The sequence below is a fragment of the Myotis yumanensis genome, unplaced genomic scaffold, assembly GCF_028538775.1.
Source record: "Myotis yumanensis isolate MYYU_CA2020_CCGP unplaced genomic scaffold, mMyoYum1.0.hap1 SCAF_12, whole genome shotgun sequence".
In the NCBI taxonomy this organism is placed as follows: domain Eukaryota; kingdom Metazoa; phylum Chordata; class Mammalia; order Chiroptera; family Vespertilionidae; genus Myotis; species Myotis yumanensis.
Genome location: NW_027223763.1, coordinates 2,143,890 through 2,168,385, shown reverse-complemented (window position 1 = coordinate 2,168,385; position 24,496 = coordinate 2,143,890). Strand labels below are relative to the sequence as shown.

The 24,496-nt window shown below is 66.6% G+C and overlaps 1 protein-coding gene across 2 annotated transcripts in view; it reads right to left on the bottom strand.

The window, feature by feature from the left end:
• Positions 1-21,443, bottom strand: part of SARDH (sarcosine dehydrogenase) — a 38,616-nt gene extending 17,173 nt beyond the window's left edge. Inside the window, exons 1-13 of one of the 2 annotated variants that reach the window (XM_070430341.1) lie at positions 21,380-21,443; positions 16,681-17,038; positions 15,167-15,345; positions 14,399-14,578; positions 13,754-13,877; positions 13,522-13,622; positions 11,286-11,390; positions 10,242-10,371; positions 8,184-8,270; positions 7,701-7,791; positions 6,105-6,246; positions 5,237-5,320; positions 3,912-4,025 (exon numbers count right to left, since the gene is read on the bottom strand). In XM_070430341.1, coding sequence (XP_070286442.1) covers positions 3,912-4,025; positions 5,237-5,320; positions 6,105-6,246; positions 7,701-7,791; positions 8,184-8,270; positions 10,242-10,371; positions 11,286-11,390; positions 13,522-13,622; positions 13,754-13,877; positions 14,399-14,578; positions 15,167-15,345; positions 16,681-17,008 — 1,665 coding nt within the window. In that variant the 5' untranslated portion in view covers positions 17,009-17,038; positions 21,380-21,443. Of the gene's footprint in view, positions 1-3,911; positions 4,026-5,236; positions 5,321-6,104; positions 6,247-7,700; positions 7,792-8,183; positions 8,271-10,241; positions 10,372-11,285; positions 11,391-13,521; positions 13,623-13,753; positions 13,878-14,398; positions 14,579-15,166; positions 15,346-16,680; positions 17,039-18,886; positions 19,302-21,379 lie in introns of those variants that run through there. The other variant, XM_070430342.1, reaches the window with a different exon arrangement.
• Between the last annotated feature and the right edge of the window lie 3,053 nt (positions 21,444-24,496).

Below are 24,496 nucleotides of genomic sequence, written 5' to 3'. Positions count from 1 at the left end.
AGGGGCTCTGAGACGTGCCCCCTCCCGCCCACCAGGATCACGGGCACTGGGGCTCTCTGCTGCCACCCGCTGTGAGCCTCCCCTCCGTCCCCTCCAGCTCAGAAACACCGTGACATCTCAGACACAGGGACACACCCAGGGTAGATCATCAGCCATAAAAGCAAACCTAATACTTTCAAAAGGATTAAAGCAGTGGTTCTCAACCTGTGGGTCACGACCCCTTTGGCGGTCGAACGACCCTTTCACAGGGATCGCCTCAGATCATCCTGCATATCAGATATTTACATTACGATTTATAACAGCAGCAACATTACAGTTATGAAGTAGCAACGAAAGTAATTTTATGGTTGGGTCACAACATGAGGAACTGTATTTAAAGGGCCAGAAGGTTGAGAACCACTGGATTAAAGTCATACAAAGCATGTTCTTCGACCACAATGGAATTACACTGGGAATCTAGCAGGACATTGGAAAACTCTCAGAGCAGTGAAACGGAACAACAGCCAGCAGATCAGAAAAAATCGCAAGGGGACTTAGAAGACATTGAGCGGAGTGACAATAAACCCGCCATGTATGAAAGAGTTTTAAAATGCTTACGAGTAGCCGGAACCGGTTTGGCTCAGTGGATAGAGCATCGGCCTGCGGACTGAAAGGTCCCAGGTTCGGTTCCGGTCAAGGGCATGTACCTGGGTTGCGGGCACATTCCCAGTGGATGTGCAGGAGGCAGCTGATCGATGTTTCTCTCTCATCGATGTTTCTAACTCTCTATCTCTCTCCCTTCCTCTCTGTAAAAAATCAATAAAATATATTTTTTTAAAAAAAGATAAAATGCTTACGAGTAAATGTAACAAAAGTGCAAAACTGGAATTAAAAACGACAAACTATTTTTGAAATAAATCAAAGAAGACCTGAGCAAGTGGGAAGACATCCATGTTTACGGAAGACTTACTGTTGCCAAGGGGAAAACACTCCCCACTGTTCAACACCATCGCTACCAACATCTCCGCCGGCCCGTGGCAGAAACTGACAAGCTGATTCCAAAATTCATATGAAAATGCGAGGGACCCAGAATATTCAAGACAATCTTGAGCCCTAGCTGGTTTGGCTCAGTGGATAGAGCGTTGGACTGCTGACTGGAAGGTCCCGGGTTCCATTCTGGTCAAGAGCACATGCTCGGTCCCCAGTAGGGGGTGTGCAGGAGGCAACCGATCAATGATACTCTCTCATGATTGATGTTTCTATCTCTCTTTCCCTCTCCCTCTCTGAAATTAAATATATATATATATATATATATTGAAAAAGAAGAACAAAGCTGGAGGACTCATACTTCTTGACTTGAAAACTTACCAGAAACTTACTACAAAGCTACTGTCATTGAGACAGGGTGGTGTAACCTATGGATTGACACATAGATCAACCGAGTAGAATTGAGGGTCCAGAAATAAACCCTCACATTTATGATTTTCAACAAGGGTGGCCCCAGGCAATTCAGTGGGAGAAAGAATACTCTTCACCCAGTGGTGCTGGCTGGACCACTGGCTGTCCACACACAGAAGAATGAAGTTGGACCCCCTACCTCACACCGTCCACAAAACGTAATCAGAATGGATCCCAGACCAAGTGTAAGAACTAAGACTGTAACATTCCTAGGAGAAACCTAGGAGTAAGTCTATGTGAACCTGGGTTAGGGAACGTTTTCCTAAACACAACACCCAAAGCAGAAGGGACAGACGTCAGCCGTGCCTCATCCGAATCAAGAACTTCTCTGCCGCCAACACCACCACCAAGAAATGAAACGACAACCCACAGAGTGGGGGGTGCTTGCAAGTCTTTGATCTGATCTGGGATTTGTATCCAGAATCTATAAAGAATCCTCATAACTCAAAAAAGGTAAACGACACAATTTAAAGATGAGCAGAGGGTCTGCATAGGCATTTCTCCCAGGAAGGTATACAGGTGGCCAACAAGCACGTGCAAAGATGCCCACAGCATCGGGCATCGGGGAAACGCAGCTCAGATCTGCAGGCTGCTGCCTCCCCCACTGCGATGGTTGGAATCAGGCAAGACAGGGCTGGCGGGCGTGGGGCCCACGTGGCCAGCGGGCGGAAAGGGGAGTGGTCGCCTTGAAAACAGCCGGGGGTTGCCCGAAACACTAAACACAGAGTTCCTGCGCGACCCAGTGACTCCGCTGCGGGTGTCCCTCTCCCCAGGAGAGGTGAACACATCCGTCCACACGCAGACTTGTGTGCACGTGGTCACAGCAGCCAAAACGTGGAAACAGCTGGAATGAGCACCCACGGCTGGATGGATAAATAAAACCTGGTCCATCCGCGTCATGGAACCTTGTTCAAGATCGAGTGGAAAGCTCCACCCCCTGCAGACACCAGACACGCAGCCCTTCCCGCAGCCCCTCCCCCCGCGGGCACCTCTCCTACGCTGCTGGGCCCGGACCAGAAGCCAAAGCAGCTTCCTGGCTGATTCACGTCTCCCTGCCCGGGAAGTGCCAATGCTGAGAACAAGTTCGGGCGCGTCCATGGGCTGGAGGCAGCGGGAAGCCAAGTTGGCACCCCCTCCGAGCTCTCACAGCGGAGCGTCGCAGCCTTAGACGCTGCGGGTGCAGAGGCGCCAGACGGAGCCCCGCTCGCTCCCCAAGAGGCGGCCCGGGGACCCTGAGGTTTAATGCAGCGCCTCCCACCCCCGACTTCGCGGGACCCCCATGGAAGCGGCTCCGGGGCAATGGTGGGGTGATGGTCCCTTCCCTTTGGGGAGGGCTGCTGAATTTTGAGGCCCAGTGCAGACAAAACCAAAGTGTGGGTCCTTGTTCAAAAGTAGGAGTGTTGCCCTCGCTGGTTTGGCTCAGTGGATAGAGCATCGGCCTGCAGACTAAAGGGTCTCGGGTTCGATTCCGGTCAAGGGCACGTACCTTGGTTGAGGCTCCTCCCTGGCCCGGGCCCTGGTCAGGGCACGTGCAGGAGGCAACCCATCGATGTGTTTCTCTCACATGGATGTTTCTGTCTTGCCCTGTCTCCTCCACTCTCTCTAAAAAGCCTCAGGTGAGGATTAACAAAAAAGTAGGAGGCGTTTCGAGGCGCGAGCACGGAGTTCCCCCGCCCAGGCGCTCCTGAGTGAGGCCCCGTGTCTGCGCAGGTGGCCGGCCCAGGAAGCGGGCTGTGCGGCGTGACCCTCAGCGCTGCGTCCCTCGGGGTGCTTCCCGGGCCTCCCTGGGCGCTGGGACCCCCGGCTCGGGCCGTGGCTCCACTCCTGCCCAGAGGCACCCACGGGCGTCAGCCCGCCTCTCCCGTCAGCCGCATATGTGGACACAGCGACGTTCTGCTTCGTGACTTTACAACGTGGCAAAGAAGCCGGCCTGGTGCGTCCTGCACTGGCCGCCCCCGAGAACACCCATCACCTCCACCCCACAGAGTGGGGGCCCGGCTCTCGAGCGAGGGGCAGTGAGCCGCCAGGTGCCGTCTGACCAGCCTCCCCACCCTCGTGTGGAGCAAGCGGCAGCGAGCGGACCGGACCACGGACCCTCCCCAGGGGCTCTGCTCTGCCGTCCCGGAGGGTCTGCTCTGGGGGGAGGCCCTGCGCTGGGCCCGGAAGGAGGGGCTCATCACTACCAAAGCTGACACGGCTCCCAGTTCTGGACGAGGCTCAGAGGCCGAGGCCCCGGCCTGGGGCCACACAGCCAGACCCAGGCCGGCTGCCCTGGGCCTGGCTGCTGGATGAGGGAGCAGTGGGGGAGGGGAGACATCACCTGACTCCCAGCAACTGAGTCAGCCCCAACGGGGATGGGACGGAGCCAGGAGCTGGGCAGCTCTGCGGGCCAGGAGGGCCGACTACAGAAGCCCCGTCTCTTACTCGGGCGGGGGGGGGGGGGGGGGGGGGGGGGAGGGGACACAGCGACTCACCACCTCATGGTGGGGCGGGAAGTCGAAGGTGTACTCGGCCCCCAGCAGCCGGTTGTAGGCGTGGTCCTGGTGCGCCTGGTGCCCGTAGGCCCCGTAGTAGTCGTACGGGAGGACCTGGGGAAGGAGCCTGCTCGTCCTGGTCCTGCCCCATCCTCCCGCCTCCCCCCTCCCCCTGTACAGATCCAGCCGGGCAGGCCCCGGGCTGGTCCCACAAGGACAGACACACAAGACCCATGAACCCGCACAAATGACACCTTAATCACTGAGCGCCTGCGTGGTGATGGGTCTTTGAGCCCGTGGGGGCCCCAGGGGGAGGGAGAAGAAAGTAGGTGAAGTCAAGGTGTGGAGAGAAGGGGAGGCAGGAGGGGGTCCACCAGGACCTCAGGGCTTTCGACTCCACGCCCAGGGAGTGGGGGGCGGCCAGGGATGGGGATGAAGGAGTGGGTGGCCCCGCGCCACTCCTGAGGCTGTTGCCATGGCAGTCGGGGACCAAGTCCTGCTCAGAGTCCCTCCTCTCCTAGGAGGAGGGTCCTGCTACGGATGAGGACCCTGAGGCCCGGGGACAGGAAGACTTGTCCCAGGCGATGGCTCCCGGTGGGTTGCACCCGGGCGGCTCTGGGCTCCTGTGTGGGGAGGTGGGTCCCTACAGGCCTCAGGAGGAGGAACGGCGCCCAGTGGGGCTCAGACCCGAGCGGAGGCGTGCGGGAGCTCTGGCCCGGAACACTCCTGGGGATGTGGGTTGCTATGGAGATGGAAGGGGTGGTGCCGGGAGGGGAAGCAGAATATACAACAGGAGAGGGGTTTTCATTTGTTCCCATCAGGACCAGCTACCCCCCCATCGGCTTAAAGCCTCACGTGCCGCCTTGAGGGCCCCCCAGGGGCTCACAGACAGGGTGGTCTGACTCTTCTCTGAGGGCCTGGCCCTTGGGGGGCACTGAGGGGGGAAGGCCCAGGAGGGCACCCTGAGGCCAGGGAGGTGTGAAACCCCAGCTTAGAAGCCAGCACACAGAAGCACAGCCTCCTGCGAGGCCCTCCCACTCACACAAATGAGCAGTTGCAGTTGCCAAAAATATGTGAACCCGATTACGGGGAGACGCTCTGATTTCTCCTGCAAACCGGGGCATGTGCCTGGCCTCGCCGTGGGCACCAGCTTCCCGGGGCAGGGCCCTGTGGGTGGCAGCACCTGTGGGGGCCTCTGCGGCCAGTGCCCCGGAGGCACAGGCAGCCGGACGGGCTCAGCGCCCGAGGCGGGCCTGGCAGGACTGCAGCCCCTGGCGGGTGGTAGGTGGCGGGTGGCGGGTGAGGGAAACGTGGGGGCTGCTCACCGGGGCTGCGCCTCCGGGGTTAAACCATCCTGGCCGCTCCCAGCCATGCCGCTCCTGGAACACACAGCCTCGCGCGAGGAGCTCCTGCGGGAGGGGGGACAGCACCCTTCACGCGGGGCCCGACACCCCGAGCAGGGCAGACAGCGACCGAAGCTGCCTCTTCACACCCCGGGGCGTACAGGGCCCAGAGATCCTGGCCCGGAGCCGGACACAAGCCCATGCGCCCCCCAGGCTCCCCCCCAGCGCCCTCCCCACAGACCCCAGCTATACCCTCTGCTGAGGACTGAACCGCTGGCCTCCCACTCCCACGTGGAAGCCCCGAGCCCAAGGCGACTGTGTTTGGAGATGGGGCCTCTGGGAGGGACTGGGGTGAAAGGAGGTGGTGAGGGGGAGGCCTGTCCTTCCGGGGACGCGACCCTGCTCTCTGTCCCCCACGCGCGGACAAGAGGGCGGCCGTGCAAACGCTGGGAGAGCGGTGGGCGGGTGCCTGGGCCTGGGCCTGGGCCGGGGCCTCCAGGCCTTGGGAAGTGGGTTCTGTGCTTAGGCCGCAGCCGTGGTGGTGCGTGGTGGTGGCCCTGCAACCCCCCTGCCAGGTGTGACCCAAGAGGAACGGCAGCGGGGACTCTGCCACGGCGGGGAGGACAGGCATGGAGCAGCTGTGCACGCAGGAGTGCGTCTCCTCTGCAGGCCGCCGTCGAATGACGCCCACCTGCCCCTCCTGCCAGCGGCCAGGGAGGACCCCAGGTGCGCGCCCTGAGCACCTCCGGTTAGGAAGCGCCTGGGAATGAGCGAGCCACCCCCTCACCAGCGCCCGCAGGTGGGGCCCCACAGGCACCCCTCCCGAGAGTGAGCCCGCCGCCAGGCGCACCTCGTGGAGCGGGTCCGTCCTCATGTTGCGGCCCGCCAGCGGCTCGTCGTGGGGGAAGACCACCGAGTAGTTCTTGGCGTAGGACTCGTGGCTGCGCTCACGGATCCAGCGGCGGTGGTCCGTGAGCGAGTGATGGAAGCGCCTGCCACGGGTGGAGGCCCTGTCACTGCTGTGGGGGCCGAGGACAGGGACCCAGGCAAAACGCCCTCCCCGTCCCCACCAGAGCCCCCCAACCCCCGGCCCCGGAGGCATCCGCGGTCTCTCCTGGGCTGCGTGGCCCCTGCAGGAGGGTGAGCCGAGAAGGCTCCGTGGGAAGGAGGCTGGGGAGGGAGCCAGACCCGGTCCCAGCTGGGCAGGCAGCCGCGGGCCCCAGCAGCCGGGGTGGACAGGCCTTAGCTGCCTGGGACACTGGTGCGCCAAGGCCACCTGTGAGGCAGGTGTGGGCCCAGTGGGTCTGGTTCCAGCCAGAGGCCCGGGGGCGGGGGGCAGGGGGCGGGGGGACGACAGCAGCCAGCCTGGCCGGGTCGGACACGGGTCCCTGCCCCTGCAGGCAGCACTGGGTGACCTCGGGCAGGTCCCCTCCCCCCTCGGTGCCTCCTCCTTGCTGTTCGTAGCAGGCGGGGCTTGGACCGGTCCATCCCCAAGGCCCTTACAGGTTCCTCATTCGGGAACATGCCCCTCCTGGGAGAGCACGTGGCACAGCCCCGGCGGACACCAGGTAACAGCAGACCACGCCGTGCCAGGCACCGAGAGGAGGTGGCCACTGGGGTGTCTCAGTGCCTGTCAGCCTGTTCCTCTGGGGCCGGACACCCCCATGGGCGTGATGTCCTATCAGGCTAGGAAGGGAGGAGGCGAGCAGAGGAGCGGGCGTGCTGAGCTGAGCCTGTACCCTGCACCCCACCGGCAGCGGGGTGTCCCGGGGGGCTGTCTGCCAGGAGCAGAAACAGCAGAGCTGCCTGAACACCGAGCGGCCCCCCAAGCTGTGGCCAGGACTGCGGCCTGAGGACAGAGCCCGGCCCATGGACCCCACTGCCCAGGCCTGTCTGGGGGCACCTGTGTCATCAGCCCCGACTCGCGGGCAACTAGGACACCCCAGCCCTGACCTCAGTGCCCCGCGTGCAGGCCTGGGGGGAGGGTTCACCTGCACAGACCGAGCAGTACACGCACCTCACCCAGGTCACAGGGAGGACACTGCCCGGCGTCAGGGGCGCCTGGCTCCCAGCCACGCACACGCGCCAATACCCAGCTCAGCCCAGGCAGCGGGCGCAGCCCCTTCCGCCCAGGCCTCGGCCTCCCATCTGCGGAGTGGGAGGATCTGACCCCGCAGTGACCCCGGAGCTGGCCGGCGGGCCAGGCAACACACTGGGACTAGAGGTCCTGGAGCTTGTTAGGGGCCGTGGAGCTGCCAGACCCAGGCAGCCTCAGCACCGCCCCCTCCTGGCAGCCTTCCTCCCTGTCCTCCCTCACTGCCTCCTCTTCCAGGAAGCCCCCCAGGTTGCAGGGAGGGCTCCTTTCTCTCTAGCCCTGGCTATCTACCCAGGTCCCAGGGCGGCGGGGGAGGAGCCAGCCCTGCCCGCCGGTGTCGGGTGCACTCGCCTGATGTCGTAGCCATACATGTCCTTCTCTGGGCGCCCATGGATGATCCAGTGGGCCAGCTCCTGCCCGCAGCCGCCGCCCAGCATCATTCCTGCCGGGAGGGGAGCCACAGTCTGCAGCCCGTCTCAGAGCTGCTCGCCCCATCCCGGCCCCTCCCATCCCCCCGGGGATCTCACACCTGGGGCGCTGCAGGCCTCCCAACGGGACCTCACCCCGTCCCTGCAGGCCTCTGTCCCCGCTCCTGTGGGCGCAGGGCTCCTGGCCAGCCCCTCACCCGCCTGGGGGAGCCCCTCAGCCCGCCTGGGGGAGCCCCTCACCCGCCTGGGGGAGCCCCTCAGCCCGCCTGGGGGAGCCCCTCACCCGCCTGGGGGAGCCCCTCACCCCGCCTGGGGGAGCCCCTCACCCGCCTGGGGGAGCCCCGGGAGCTGAAGGAGAGACCGCGGTGCGGGGGTGGGGGGGTGGGGGGGCGCTGCCTGGACCCACCTGCGCTGTTGAAGCCGCAGCCCAGGAAGAAGCCTCGGAGCTCGGGTGCTTCCCCCATCAGGGGCTTGTGGTCGGGCGTGAAGGACTCTGGAAGGAAGGGCGGCCTGAAGCCCCCCCCCCCCGCAGGCTGCATGCCCCTGGGGTGGGGTCTCCCAAGAGGGCAGGGATGGAGGCAGGGGTCTGCACATGCTCCGTCACCCAGACCCTCCCCGTCCTGAGCGCCCACTCGATGCCACTTCCTCCAGGGAGCCGCTCGGATGGCTCCGGCCGCATTTACAGCTGCACTTACAGCTTTGCCGTAAGTCAGGTACTTTCAAAACGGCGCGGCTCAGTGGCTGAGTGTCAGCCTATGAACCAGGAGGTCACGGTTCGATTCCCGGTCAGGGCACAGGCCCGGGTGGCAGGCTCGCTCCCCAGTGTGGGGCGTGCAGGAGGCAGCCAGTCCATGATTCTCTCTCATAGAGGTTTCTCTCTCTCCCTCTCCCTTCCTCTCTCTAAAATTAAAAATAAAAACATTTTTAAAAATTGAAAAGAAAAGGAGAGAGGCCAGGGCTGCTGACCCCGCGAGCACTGGGATGCAGCTGTGGCCGCAGGAAGTCCTGAGCCTCGGGGCAGTGAGGAGACGCTGGCGGGAACACAGTTTCGGGGGACAAGGTCTTGTGAATGTTTAACGAAGGACCCAAGGCTGAGCCACACGGAGATGCAGGGCCCGGGCCCTCGGGGCAGGGCAGGCGAGACCCCATCCTGGCTCCCACCTCCCGCCCAGGAACAGAGCTCTGCTCGCTACCCCCCACCCCCACCCCCCCCGCTTCCCCGAAGGCAGGGGCCTGGGGCTCCCCTGCTCCGCTCCAGAGGCCAAAGGCCCCTGGCCGTGCCGTCCCCAGGCCGTGCTGCCCCCCGGCCGTGCTGGCCCCTGGCCGTGCTGCCCCCCGGCCGTGCTGGCCCCTGGCCGTGCTGCCCCCCGGCCGTGCTGGCCCTGGGCTGTGCATCCTCTGGCAGGGAGATGCGATTTCCCCAGACACTTTCGGTCTTGCCGCTGGGAGACAGACCCCAGACGCCTCACACACATCCCCCCAGGCGAGGCTCCTGGGGGCGAAGACTTGACTCCTCTAATTAGGCTGAGGCTCGAGTTATCTGTGCTGGGATGGTTTCCGGCCTGCGTTTCTCACTGCCACGTCCCCTCCCCCGGAGGCTGTGGGGGCGGTGAGTCATCGCCTGCTCCCCGAATCCTGCCCCTGTGGGTCGCCCTGCACCCCGGCCTCCCGGAGAGGCAGCGGCCCTCACCAATGCTCCCGTCAGCCCCGGGACAGCTCCGAGGGGCCTTGCGGACACCAGTGTGCGGGGCGGAGGCTGGGCATCCTCCAGGCCATGGCCCTGGGCCGGACCCTTCCTCCCGTCCTGCCCCCCCTCCCGTGTGGCCTGTGGACTGGCTGTGCCCCGGCTTCTGGGGACTTGCAGTTCGCTGGCCGGGCCCGCGCCCACGCCCTCGCCTGCATGTGGCTTCTCCTTGCTCCGTCCCTGCTGGGTGGCTCTCACCCACTTCACAGATGACGGCACCGAGGCACAGAGAACTGAGAGCCCCTTTGGGCAGCACAGCACCTTGGGGAGCCTCCCCCACAGCCCTGAACTGGGCGAGCTCCCCCTGCATCAGCTGGGCATTAAACAGGCCCCGTGTGGGCCCGAGGGAGGGGGACGCCCCGTGGCCTGCTCCCCCTCAGGGCTCCATTGCGCTGTCCCTCCTCTGGGCAGCCCCCCAGGCACCCAGCACCCCTGTACTCCCTGCCCCAGCGGCTGCAGCCACCTAACTGCCGGTCTGCCCGCCAGGCTGCGCAGGGCTGCCCGCTCGGCGGAGGGGCTCACACTGGGGCGGGAGAAAGCCTGGCCGCGTGCCCTTCGGGGCACAGCCCTGCCCCGCCACGCAGGCCCCGGCCTGCAGGGAGGGTACAGCAGTGCCCACCACCAGGGCTGCTGGAGAGGCCACAGGGAGCGGAGGGACCCAGCTGCTGCCTGCAGGGCAGCCTCCAGGGCCAGCCCCCCGCCCCCAGGCCTCCCGCTCACCTGGGCCGCAGACCGTGGACTTGACCCCCGTCTTCTCCAGCACAGGCACCCGGTTGACGGCCCCTTCGATGTGCTGGGTGAACACGTCCCAGTCCAGGTCGAAGAGGCCGAAAGCAAACTTGTCCGACACCTGGGGAGGGCGGGACCTGCCTGTGACGCCGCCCATGGCGGGTGCAGCTTCCCCTCAGGTGAGTGACGGCTGGGCTGGTCCCCACAGCTGCCCCCAGCTTGTCCCCCCCTCACCGCCCATCAGCAGGGCCTGTCTCCCCTCCGGTCCCCCAGCTCTGCCCTTGACCGTTGCCGTGGCCTCTGCCTGGAGGCTCCGCGTCCTCACCCTCCTCCATCCCGCCCTCCTCCATCCCGCCCTCCTAAGTCTCATCACGCCCGCTGGCTCTGAAGCTTCCTGTGGATCCCGCTGGCTCCTCTGTGGTCTGCAAAGCCCTACACGAGCCGGCCCAGCCCCCAGCTGCCGCTGACCCACAGCCACGCGGACCTTCCTTCACTCGAGGAGGACACGCCTGACCTCAGGGCCTCCACCTGCCCCGGCAGCTCCTCTCCCACCTGTTCTCCGCAGGGCCCTGCTCAGGCGCCCCCTCCTCGAGCGAGCACGCTCAGTATTCCTTTGTTTGAATATTGTATGTCTCCCCACCAAAATACAGGTCCCCTGGGGCAGGGACTTTTATCTTCGTCTCCCTGTTTCCCCGGAAAGTAACACAGAATCTGACCCAAACGGGTCATGATCCATTCAAGCTGTGGACTAAATGCATGGAAATGAGAGGGCGGCCACCCGCGCCTGGGGGGCCGAGAGGGCTGGGCAGGGTGTTGCTGGCTGACGGACAGAGGACTTGAGGGGAGCCCTCCCCCTGCCGAGGTCTGGACCTGCCGGCAGGCCAGGCGCTCTGGTCAGGGAGGGCGGGTCTGACCCTGTGGGCCGGGGCCTGTGTGGCTCAGTGCCCACCAGGAGCTGCAGGCGGAGGCTCCCTGGCGGGAGGCTTCTCCACGCGGAGACACAGCCCCACCACCCCCATTCCCTCCGAGTCGCACCTCCTCCCAGAAGATGGGGTTGGGCTCGTAGCCGCCCACGGACAGGGCGTCCCCCTGGAGGCGGAGGTAGACCGAGGCGTCATGGTCGCGGACGTTGGGCATGTTCTGGAAGGCAGAGCAGAGGCCGTGGGTCAGCCAGGGCGGGCGCGGGGCCCCTCGCCTCCCCCAGGCCCCGGGCCCACGGCGGGCCCACCTGCCGCCTCCTCCTGTAGGACCCCGAGGACAGAGGGGCCCCGGGGCCCCGGGTTACACGGGGGACAAACCAGCCCCCCTCCGGCCTCTCCTCCCCCAAACCCAGGACAGAGCAGCAAAGGTGTGAAAAGGAGGAATGAGGGAGGGAGGTGGAGAGAGAAGGACACAGCCCACCAGAGGAGAGCAGGAGAGGCCAGCACATGGGGGACCCCAGCACCACGGGGGTGCACAGTGGGTGGGAGGGCGGGGCCACAGCCGGGGCTTGGGGTGGGGAGACCGAGCAGGGGCAGCCGGTGCCTCCCTCTGTCCCTCCAATCTGCTGAGAGGCCAAGCGGGCGGCACACCCAGGTCCCTCTGCAGGGGGGTGAGGCGGAACGCGTGTGCGCATGCGTGTGAGTGAGCGTGAGAGAGTGCGTGTGCATGTGTGTGAACAGCAGGGTGGGCGAGGGTCCCCTCCATGCCCACCCCACACAGCCAAGGCCTGGCCCTGCCCTGGGGGAGCCCCGAGGTCTGAGGCTGGAGAAGGGGAGCCCCAGAGGCTCCAGGTTCGGGGGAGCCGTGGGCTGCCTTCCCCGCTGGACAGTGGCCTGGGCACTCCTTGTAGAGACCCAGAGTGGCCCGGAGAAGCTCCAGGCGCTGGCTCCAGGGACCCTCATTGAAGAGGAGGCTTCGGCCCGGCTGGCGGGGCTCCGTGGTTGAGTGTCAACATGTGAACCAGGTCACGGTTCGATTCCCGGTCGGGGCACAGGCCCGGGTTGCGGGCTCCAATGACTCTCTCTCGTTGATGTTTCTATCTCTCTCCCCCTCTCCCTTCCTCTCTGAAGTCAATAAAAACGTATTTTTAAAACTAGGAGACAGGTGATAGAAAGACAGAGAAGAGACAGATACCATTCGTGACAGCTCAGCGGAAAACTGGGCAACCAGAAAAAATACGATTTACAACCGACTCCAGGAAACAGGAAGCCGGACACTGACTGCCCAGGAGTTAGCATGTGAACGTTGTCCTGTCACAGGCACTGACCACGGGCTTAACCAAGAAGCGAAGCAGCAGGCTGGGGGAGCCCGCCGCATGGGCGCTGGAGGCCCCTCGGCCCCTCAGGAGCCCTGCCAGGGACGGGGACGCAGCTGTGACCCCGTGAATGAGAGCGTGGAGGCTGCGGTCAGAGGCCAGAGGCCGGCTCCTCTCCCAGGTCCCGACTCCAAGGTTCGGCCTCAGGGGGCCAGCCTTCAGCCCCAAATCCCCTCTTTCCTCCTGCACAGCCTCCGAGGTTCTGGGGCTGGTGGGGGCACAGCCTGGACCCCCACGGCACACGGGCCCCGGGGGGCAGCGTCGGTGACTGAACGAATAGCCCAGCCTGGCTCTGACCTTCAAGTTCCCGGAGGGGCCCTGGCCTACCGCCCGGCTTCTCCCGAGAGGTGCCTGGAGGTCAGGCATCAGCGGGACAAGGGCCCGGGGACCAGAGCCGCCTACGTCCTGGCGCTGTGGGTGCCCTAGGTGCCCCCTGCTCTGCACACAGCCCGGCCGCCCCCTGCCAGTCCCCAGCGTGAGCTCAGCCCACCCGAGCCCACGGCGGTCTGAGGGCGCCCCCTGGTGGCCAGCCAGATCTCTCCCCACAGAATGGGGCCTCGCTCATCCTGCCTGCGGAGCTGGGTGCCGTCTCCGCCCCAGCGCCCACCCAGGGGGGACATAGAGCAGCCTGAGGAGGGGTGCCCTCAATTACAGGAACTCCATGAACCGGGGAACCCTGTCAAGGGGGACCCCTTCCCTTCCAGTGACCGAAGGGAAGCCGGCGAGTCCGGGGCAGGGCCCAGGCTCCCGAGCCCTCCGTGCTGGGCCGGACCCTCCACAAGGGCAGCCTCGCCCAGACCCCACCCAGACCCCCCGCCCGCGCTCCATGCTCCCGGCCCGCCCTCTGCCGCCTCCAGACGCGCCTCCACGGAGCGCCCAGCCCAGACGCGGGTCACCCACGTGTAAGTGCTGAGGCCCGGACCAGGCCCCGCGCCCCCACCCGCCAGCCCTCATGACCGGCTCCGGGGCGCCTACCTGGATGCCCTCGATGCGCTCGGTGACCACGTAGGCGTGGTGCATGGCCACCAGCGGGACCTTGACCCCCGCCATCCGGCCCACCGCGTCCGCCCACACGCCTGCAGGCAGAGGCGACCGGTCAGCTCTGTGTCACCCCGTCTGCCCCGACCCCGGACCCCCAGGCGGCCCCCCGGAGAAAGGCCGGTTAGAGGGCAGCCGGCGGGCCGCTCAGAAGCGGGGCCCGTCCCACCTGCACAGTTGACCACGCAGGGCGTCTGGATGGCTCCGTGCTCCGTCTCCACGGCCGCCACCCGCCGCACCCCGAAGTCGTCCGTCCGCACGCGGATGCCCGTCACCGGGCAGTTCTCGATGACCTGGGAGCGAGAGGGGCTGCCACCTGGGGCTCTCGCACCCCAGCCCGAGGGGACGGGGACCCTGCTTCCGACAGGTCAGGCTTCGGCGACGCTCCCGGGAACGGGGCCACCACAGCCCTGGGAGCTACGTCCCCCCACACACACTCCTTTGCCTGGAGACCTCGGCCCACACGTGGCTCTTTTCCATAAAGTGACTTAAAACAGGCTCATCTGACTAGAAGATGTTTGCGTCTACCGTGTGGCCTGAGGGTCACGCGGGCGGCGGCCCCACCGACAAAATAAGGTAAAGGCCACAGAAGACGGTGGGAGGCACTGGCCCCTCGGGGCAGGAACGCGGGGAGGGGGGGTACCCCCGCCGACGCGGCATCGCTGCCTGCGCAGGAGCGGCCACAGGCGGAGAGGTCCCGCCGGCCCAGGCCCACGGCAGCGAGGATGGCGCCTGCCCCCTGCCTTCTGCTCCCGGGTCCGTAGCAGGAGGGGTGGGCTGGGAGCAGGGCACCCAGGCCGGTGGCCACCGGTACCTGCGCTCCCCGGGCAGTGGCGGCCCTGGCGAGGGTGGTGCAGGTGCCAGCGGGGTCCATGGTCCCGTCGTGCGGCACGTACAGGGTCCCGTAGAGGTCGTCCACGTTCATCAGCGGGTACAGCTTCTTGGTCTCCGCCGGGCTCAGCACGTGGGACTCCACGCCGTAGGCCTTGCCCAGCTAGGGGCCCGGGGGACAGTGACTGAGCCCTCGGGAGGGAGCCCTTCCGGCCACTGTCCCCCCCACCCGGCTCCGAGGGTCAGCCCTGACCCCTCCTCCAGGAAGCTCAGCTGGCCGCCACGCCCAGGGCCCGGGGCACCACCCAGATGACAGACCCCGCTGCCTGGCGTCTCCGCCTCCACGGTCCCATTTCACAGTGAGGGGACTGAGGCTCAGAGGCAGACTCCTCCCAGAGGCCCAGCCACCAGATCTGTCGGGGCTCCCTCCCTGCAGGGCGCACCCACCCACACCAGCCCCCACCCTGCAGGGCGCACCCACCCACACCAGCCCCCACCCTGCAGGGCACATCCACCCACCAGAGCCCCCACCCTGCAGGGCACACCCACCCACATGACCCCCACCCTGCAGGGCGCACCCACCCACACCAGCCCCCACCCTGCAGGGCACACCCACCCACCAGAGCCCCCACCCTGCAGGGCACACCCACCCACATGACCCCCACCCTGCAGGGTGCACCCACCGACATGATCCCTACCCTGCAGGGCGCACCCACCCACCAGAGCCCCCCACCCTGCAGGGCGCACCCACCGACATGAGCCTCTTGTACTCATCCAGGCGCTGCCGGTTGGACGCGATGAACAGGCCCCCGTTCTGGATCCAGCCGGTGTGCAGCCCCGTCTCCTCCTCCAGGTCGCGGCTCACCACGCGTCTCGTGTGGGCCAGCAGCTCCACCTCCACGTCGCTGGGCCGCAGCTGCCACAGCAGGCCTGGCGGGAGGGGCACCGTCGGTCCCCACGCGGGAGCGGCACCCTCCCCCGGGCCCGGCCCCGAGACTCAGGCAGCGCCGGCTCTTATCCCGGCCCTTATCGCCGACCACAGGCAGCAGAGGCGGGCAAGGAAATGACAGGGTCCAGGCTGAGCTTTATGACCAGCCTCCTGGGCCTCGGGCAGCTCGGAGAGACACCAAAGGCTCCATTTACAGAGTGCCTGCCGGGTGCCGTGCGCCATGTGCCGAGTGCCATATGCCGTGTGCCATGTGCTGTGTGCTGGGTGCTCTGCGCTGTGTACCGGGTGCTGTGTGCTAGGTGCTATGTGCCATGTGCCGGGTGCCGTATGCCGTGTGCCATGTGCTGTGTGCTGGGTGCTCTGCGCTGTGTACCAGGTGCCGTGTGCTAGGTGCTATGTGCCATGTGCTGTGTGCCATGTGCCGGGTGCCAGGTGCCATGAGCTGGGTGCCATGTGCCAGGTGCCATGTGCCAGTTGCCGTGAGCCGGGTGCCATGAGCTGGGTGCCATGTGCCGGGTGCCGTGTGCCATGAGCTGTGTGCTATGTGCTGGGTGCCAGGTGCCGTATGCCGGGTGCCATGAGCTGGGTGCCATGTGCCAGGTGCCGTGTGCTGAGGCCTGGGCTGAGCCGTCCCAGGGGGAAGGGTGGCCTGTGAGGCTGGATTACTTTACCCAACGCCCCTCACCCACACCGCAGAGCACGTCTGGGAATGGAGGCCGGGTGAGGCCGAGACAGTGAGGCCCGAGGCTGCCCGGCTGATGGAGGGCAGTGGGGGTGTGGGGCAGAGGCTGACGGGGGGGCTGTGGGGGGCAGAGGCTGTGGCGGCCTCAGGTCACCTCCCAACATGTGTGTTGCCTGAAGGCTTTCCAGCTCGTGGTCAGTGACTTGCCCTCACACGGGTGATGGTGGTGGAATCGGAGTGTTCATCCCTGGGAGCTGGGAGCTGGGAGCTGGGAGCTGGGCCCCGGGTTGGGGAGGAGGGGCGGCGATGGTGACGGGCACTGCTTGGTTAGGAGAGAATCGCAGGCACAGCTGGTGTCCCAGAGGACCTGTCTGCACCACCTGGATGGCCCTCCCCGGCCTCCCTCCTGCCCTGGGTCCGCCCCTCACCCAGGTGACTGTCCGTGAAGGGCTTCCTTCTCTGAATAGACAGCTGGCTCCCAGCTCAGGTCTCCGCTTTGACCTCTGACCTCCGGGGTCCCACAGGCAAAGTCTGCTCCCTCCTCCCCCCACAGCTTCAGAGACTCGGGGACAAGCAGGGCCCCCAACCAGCCCCCTCCTGCCCCCTCCCCAGCCCCCTCCCTGCAGCCGCCCACCTGCCGTGTGCCAGGTGGTCCCCGAGGTGAGGCGCTCGCGCTCCAGCAGCACCGCGCTGCTCACGCCCAGCTTGGCCAGGTGGTACAGGGTCTGGCAGCCCAGGCTGCCCCCGCCGATGACCACCACGTCGGCCGTGCTGGGCAGGGGCCGGCTGGGGCCTCGGGCGGCCGCAGGGTCCTGGGCCTCCTTCAGGGTCCGCTGGTACGGCACGCTCTTCTCGGTGGCGGGGCCGGCCCCGCTGGTCAGGGGACGCGGCCCCAGGCCCTGAGCAGGGCTCCGACGAGGGCGTGTGGCCGCCGCACGCAGGGCTCGGCCCAGCGAGGCCATGGCGACGCCAGGTGTCAGCAGCTTGGGGAGCTGGGGAGAGAGTCGGGCGGGCAGGTGCGGACAGGCGCCGTGGGGGCGGGCCCCCCACACTGTACCCCTCAGGCTCCCCTCCTGCCACAGCCCGTGTGTGCTCCTGCATCATCCGCTGAGGGCCCGCTGAGGCCTGGTGCACACATGTCAGGGCACCACGGTGGGGGCCGAAGGTCCCGGCCAGCCCAGGGAGTGGAGTGGGCAGGGCTGTGCTGGCGGGGGAGCTCTGTTGTGGGGGGGGGGGGGGGGGGGAGCAGCCAAAATGAGACCTGGGAAGTGGGGTTACCCCAGGAGAGGGCAGGGAGGACCTGAGAACCAAGGACAAGAAAACACTCCGGTCTTGGGAGAACACAGGACCCAGAAGGCAACAGGGCAAGGATGGGGGTGGGGAGGGGCTGTCCCAACAGCCGAGAGCCCCAGGCACTTCCCGGGGGTGGGGCCTGGTGACCGGGGTCTGGCACTGGGTCTGGCACTGCAGGGTGGTGCTGGGACTGGGGAGACGGAGGGAGGTGGGAGCCACCGGAGGGGACGCAGTGGCCTAGGGCAGTGGTCAGCAAACTCATTAGTCAACAGAGCCAAATATCAACAGTACAACGACTGAAATTTCTTTTGAGAGCCAAATTTTTTAAACTTAAACTATATAGGTGGGTACATTGTTATTAACTTAATTAGGGTACTCCTAAGGCTTAGGAAGAGCCACACTCAAGGGGCCCAAGAGCCGCATGTGGCTCGCGAGCCGCAGTTTGCCGACCACGGGCCTAGGGGGTGATAAGAACAGGGGTTGGGGCTGGGATGCAGGATGGAGTCACCTGGACACACAGCCAGGAGGGCGGGAGGGGGCGGCGGTGTGCGCGGGGCGCGGGGGTCACAGGGCAGGTGGCGGGCAGCCCTGAGACAGGGACATTCGACCCCCCAGCCTGGCTCCCACACGACCCCTTGGGGAACTCCCCTCTCAACCCCAGACACAAGTCCTTTCTGCCTGGTCGGCCCCAAGGCCCTTTGGGACCCGAGGCAGAAGGTGAGAGGGCAGTGAGGTCCAGGCTGTCTGGGCCCCAGGGTCCTCCCAGTGGACGTCAGGGCTCACCTGGGGTTCCTCCTCCTTCAGGAAGCCCTCCCAGACCTTCCCAGCCACAAAAATCTCAAAATTAGGAGAGCGTGACGGGGAGCCCATCTCCTAAGGACAGAGGTGCTGAGAGGAGTCCCTGGGGGTGGGCCCGGCCCTGCCCCCGGGGGGACCCCTAGTTAGAGGAGCAGGGGGCTCGAGGGGTTGGCGTGACCGGAGGCGCGGGGGTGAGCGTGCCTCCGCCATGAATCATCGGGAGGGATGCCAATGGACTGACGGAGAAAGGCCCGTCCACTGGGAGTGTGTGCCGAGTGCGCCCGGGCGCCCGCCTCGCTCAGCGGATGCTCTGAGGCCACTGTCACCCGGTTGACAGGGAGTGACTGAGGCTCAGGAGGCTGAACCAGGCCACGGGCCCAGACGTGGCCCCCGGGGACGCAGGTCCAGGCCCGTGCTTGGCGGGCTCTGCTGCCCCCTCCTGACCTCGTCTGCAGGCTTACAGGGCCTGGTATGGGGAGGGGAGGCTGGGGGCCAGGCCTGGGAGATTGGGGTGCGGGGCCCAGCTCTCGGAGCCAGGGCTGCCCTGCCCCAGCCCGGTGACCCTCTCCCAGAGGGGCGGCCGGGGGGCAGCAGGGAGCTGTGATCTGAGAGGCTTGGAGGGGGGTTGGAGGTTGGGGCAGCGCCCCGCAGTCCTCCCCGCCCCCCTGTGCCCCACGTCTGACACCCACCTGCCCTCCCCCGCAGGTGGCCCGGGTGCAGGGCGCACCCCTCGCGGGGCCTGAACTTACCTTCCAGGAGCCCGAGTGGCGTCCGCTGTGGAAGCCGCCTCACGTGGGTGCCAGAAACTTTCCCCGCCTGGGCACTGCCCCCACCGCCCCCACCGCCCTGCCGGGCACCCTGTCGGCCTCTGACCCGGCCTCCTGGCTCCCGGGGGGCGGACCGGCCCCGCCCGCGCGCTGGCCAGTCCCCGCTCTCCACCTGTCCCTCCGCCTTCTCCAGCAGCTGCTTCACCGTTAACCTGCTCGCGGGCCCCCCAGCCCTTCCCGCCCCCACTCGCCGCCAGGGGTGAGGGTGCGGGACCCACGGGTGCGGGTGCGGGGTGAGCCTCCTCTACCCTGAGCCGTAGGGGCCAGGGGAGCCCCCGAGCAGGCTGCAGGGCCAAGGGGCGGTCCCTGCACGGCCCGGACCTGGTGGACCCGCGGACCTGGCCGACCTGGCGGATCTGGCCCAGGGTGGGGAGCTGGCCCAGGTCCCGTCACCGCACCGCGGCCGGTGGTCCCGCCCACCCAGCCCAACTATCGACCAGCGCAGCTGCCAGAGGCGGACAGATGTCCCCCAACTCTGGGCGGTCCCAACCCGCCCACCGGGAGCGCCCGCCCTCCTGGCGGCGTCTTCCTTCCTGAGCAGCGGAACTGGGCCGTCAGGTCCCCGGCCAGTCCCTCCTCGCCCCGCCCCTGCCCCGACCCCGCAGCAAGGCCGGCACTGTCCACCCTCTCCCCGCCTGACCCGCCCCACCTCCACCCCGCCCACCGCCCGGGACGCGCCGCCCAGACCGCGGGCCGCTGGGGCAGCGGCCTAGAAGGCAGCTCCGGGGGCGGCAGAGCGGGGCTGCGAACCCCGAAGCCCCATCGCCCTCCCCCCGGGGATGGGTTGGTGGCCTCACTTCCTCCCGCTAAGACGGGTCCCAGGCTGCTGCTTGCGGGGGACCGTGCACCCCGCCTGCTCTTCCCGCTGAGCTCCGGGCAGGGCCCAGGCCTGCAGGACACACACACACACACACACACACACCCCTACTCTCCCCCACACACACACCCCCAGCTTCCTGCGGGCCCTTGGCGAGGTGGCCCAGAGCCTCAGCACACGGGCCTGGCCGCCTGCCCTTGCCCACCCACAGGGCGGCGCTCACTGCCTTAGCCGCAGGGCAGTCTGGCTGCCCCCTCCCCACCTGTGCCCCTGCGCTGCCTGCTTCCTGCCCTGCAGAGCGCCCATCCCTTGGTGACGGGGTGGCCCCCGGGCCTCTGGCTTTCCCACTGCACAGCGCCTGCCTCCCGGGACAGGGATGCCCGCCTCCCCGCAGATGTTGGGGGAACGGGGCCCAGAGAGGGGAGCCAGCTGCCGTGGCCACACAGCAAGGCAGACAGGCGAAAACCCTGTGCCTGACGGCCTGCGGTATGGTGCCTGGTGCAGGCGGGGGAGGCGCCCAGAGAACTCCGGGGGGACACGCACACCTGTGCACGTGCAGCACGGGAAAAGGTGCTGGCGGAGACCAGTCCTGGTGGCCCCACTGGGTCTAAGTTCCGGCCAGTGGACAGCAGAGCGATGCCAGCCGCTGCGACGAAGACCGTCCGTCACATAACTGGGTTCATATTGGCACCGGGCGGTCCTCCCTCTTGCTGCTCCCTCGTCTGCCCTCTACTTTTACTGAGCACCTACTGCGTACAAAGCACGGCCTGGACTGACAGCAGGGACCCAGTCCCTGCCTTCACGGGGCTTGGGGTCCCTCCAGGAGGAAGCGAGGCTGCTGTGCAGCGGCTGCTCCCGAGCAAGGGGTCCTTCCTCCCAGCAGGAAACCCAGGAGGGTGTCCTGGAGGAGGTGGCCTGGGCTCTGGCCTGACCAGGTGTTGCCACCGTTCTGAGTCCTCACCACAGGGACAGAGCCCATCACTCAGTCCCTGGTTCCGCCAGCACCAGGCTTCCTAGGGGTGGTTCGGGGTCCGGGGCTGGGAGGACACCAGCCCGGTCACTGTGTGGCTGGCCTGGGCAGCCGCCTGAGTCAGGGCCGCACTCACCCAATGGGTGAAGGACAGGTCAGAGGGCGAGGAAGGGCATGGCCTGTCCTGAGAACGCTGGGCGCGGTACACGGGCGAGTGACGCACTGGGCACTGCAGCCCCGGGCAGCAGCTGGGACAGCCGCCTGCTGTGGCCCAGCACACAAGTCAAGCAGCTGGTGCCAGCCATCACCTGCCAAGTGGGCAGCTGTGGCCCCTGGACATTGGACCAGGGGCGGTGGCTGAGGGCCAGGCCTGGCTGTGGTCAGCTAGGCCACCGATCGAGCCCTGCCGGGGTCTGGGGGAGGGGCAAGCCCCTCGGCTCCCCTGGGGGCTGGAGGGCACAGCTCAGGAGGTGGCCAGGCTCCAGTGAGGGGCACCCAGTCAGGGTCCTGCTGCCAACCTGCTGTACCACCTGGGGCGGGTCCCCCTGGCCGAGCCTCGGTTTCCCCACCGGGCAAGCAGGGACGAGAACCCTGCAGGATCCGCTGAGGGAAGGCTCGGTACATTTACCTGTGCTGTCCTGTCCTGTTCGTGCTCTTGGAAGAAAACCACGTGCCAGTCGGAAAACCACGATGTTCCCAGGCCCTGACCCTCCCCCACCCATGCAAAGCCGGACGCGCCCCTGCCTGCGTGGCCAGCCCTGAGACAGCCCCTCTTGCCTGGGCTGGCCCCACCTGCAGGCCCCAGCCCGCCCTCTGCCCCGCCTGCTCGCCACGCTTCCCCGGCACAGGGAGGCGTCTGCAGGCCATGTGCTGACTGGGCGGAAGTTCAGGGTGGAGCAGGGGGAGGGGCCAGGGACACACCGCCTGTGGCCCTGAGGGACGCTGCCTAACTGTAGGAGAGGCGGCATGTGACGGAGGAAGTGGCGTCAGCCACACCTGGGCCCCGTGGCCTGTGAGCGGTGCACCTGGAGCACCCGCTGGGCGGGCAGTGTGCCCAGCACTGTGAGAAATGACTGTTGCTCATTGTAGAGACGGGGAAACTGAGCCAGGACACAGCCTGGGTGATGCGTGGCCCAGGGGAAGGTCCAGAGCACCTCGGGAGGGAGGGCGGGGTTTGCACTGCTGCTTGATTTTTCCAATGCGAGCCTTTAAAAAATGATGACAACTACCCCAACGGCCGCACGAAGGCCGGCTGTTCATCATCTGGGGTAAGTGGTGGACCTTCGGGGGCAGGAGGGCACCTCGTTCCCCCGACACCCACACAGAGGGCAGGTGGGACCGGCTCGGGGTTCGGCCACCTGGGCACAGGCGTTCCCAGGAACGGGGGCACCCCCGGCACACACGGCAGGTGTGGGCAGCTTCATGCGGGGCTCCCAGGCTCCCACCTCACCCCGTGATTTGCCTCGAGTGTTACTTGTGAAACAAACGTGGTGGAGGTGAAACTGGTCGCTCGCCATGGCTGAGCCCGTGGGGGCTGGGCCCGGGCCGGTGCTTCATGTCGCCCGGGGGCACAGTGCCCACAGTTGGGGCACCACCTCTGTCCACGGGGAGACGGATGGAGCTCCCAGGATCTCCTGGCCATGGGGTGCGGGTTGGGGCGCAGGTCCCCTCTCTGAGGTTAGCAGGAGGGAGTGATGGAGATGCAGCTGCCAAGGGCACCAGACCCCACAGACACCTCCCCGCCCCAGCTCGGTCAGCCGAGCCCTCCGGGCCCCCACGCTGGCCTCCCCGGCTGTGGCTACGTTTGTGGGAGGTGCCCAGAGACCTCCTATGAAAACCCAGACTTCCCAGCTTCGCCTATAAAGCTGGGCCACACCCTGGCCACACACACTCAGATGGGGCCCATAGGGTCCAGCTGGCCAGGCCCCAGCCACTGGGGTGGGGGAGGGGGCAGAGACAGCTTCCTCTCTCCGGCTCCAGGGGCAGGAGCACCCCCAGAGGGGACCCTAGTGGAGGCGGGTCTTGCAATGACAGAGGGGGAGGCTGAGCCTTTGCAGGGAACACCTCCCCCTGGTGGCCACATGTGAGTACAACACCTGGGAGAGCTGACCCCAGGAGGGACCCTAAGACCAGCCCAGAGGGACCCACACTGGGAGGGGCAGCGTAGGCCCAGCCAGTTCACACACCTTCTCCGCAGGGAGCTCCCGACCGGCTCTCCCAGAGGCACCTGCTCGTCGTGCTTGACGCCAAGTGGGGTTTTATTTCATCTTTTTTTTTTTAATTTATTGACTTGAGAGATGGAGAGAGGGAAGGAGGAACATCGATTTGTTGTTCCACTGATCCACGCATCCACTGGGTGGGTCTCGTATGTGCCCTGACCAGGGATGGGACCCAAACAGCCTTGGTGTCCCTGGAGAACACTACCCAGCGAGCCGCCGGCCAGGGCTCATGTCCTTCCTCTTCCAAGTCCAGGTGAACCGTCACGTGAGTTTGTCCCGGGCACGGGCTGCTTCCCATCCTGTTTCTGGAAAGTGAGGCAGCACATGGAGCCCTGGCCGGCGGCTCAGCTGGTGGACTTCCATCCAGGGGCGTCGCTACAGCTCGGGACACAGGCTCCGGAGGCCCGGCCCCGGGGACCCGCAGCTGTCGGCATTCGGGGCCGTGGTGCCTGGTGCCCGGGCGGCCAGCCCTCACCCTCACTGACCGGGAGCGCCCGGCTGCCATCTGCCTCCCGTGTCCCGGGCCACCCTGGGCCGGCAGACCCCTCGTCCCTGCCGACGCCACCCCGTCCACACTCAGGCCCTCCAACAGACGGGCACCCACCATCCTTGGGTCTGAACCCACAGCAGATGCTCTGATGCCCGCCCCCCAGCGGCCGCCTGTGGACGCAGCAGCTTCCCCTCAGGCCACCGGCTCTCTGCTCCCGCCGGCTCGGCTCTCCGGAGCTGGTGTGGGAACCAACAGGCCCGAGGTGGCTCAGGCTGAGAAATTCCCAGGGAGGGGGCGGCCTGTGTCATCTCAACTATCCGAACCCACCTCCCTCCTTCGTAACCAAGTCTGACACCTGCCGAGCGCCAGCTGTGAACCAGGTCCGGGCTCAGCTGATCCTCAGGACCCTGTGAGCCGGGTCCTGCGGCCGCCCGCCGCCCCACAGCCACACTCCCGGCTCCTCAGTAATAGGCCCACGCTCCCCAGGGGTATGTCCGGCCCTCACAGCCAGCAGCGGCCGGTGCCCCGGCTCCAGGTGAGGAGGGGAGGGGCACACTGTGCCGGGTCCGCTCTGCCCGTGGCCTCGGTGGCAGGAGCTCCAGCAGCCACCTTGGGACAGGACGGGAGTGAGGGCAGTGCAGGTGGTGAGTGGGAGACAGGGTGTGGGGGGCTCCAAGCCTCTGGCTGCTCCCCGAGAGGGAGAAAGGTCTCCGCCTGCTGCCTCCTCTGTCCTAGCCCAGCCCCAGCCCCAGGAGAGCAGTCATTCTCTCCGGCACGTGGAGACGCGGGCTGGGAGGGCAAAGGCACACTCGGGGCAGGGCCGGGGTTCGAGTCCACCCAGAGAGAGGACAGCGACGGGTCCCCCAGAAGCTGGGCGCTGTGCCAGCCGGAGGAGGTGCCCGGTTGGTGGCCCTGGCATCTGCCCGAGGCTGGGCCACCCCAAGGCCTGTGCCTGCCCCAGGCATGTCCCGGGAGACAGACCCCGGGATCCAGGAGTGCGGCCACGCCCCTCCTGCAGGAAAGCCACTCCCGCAGG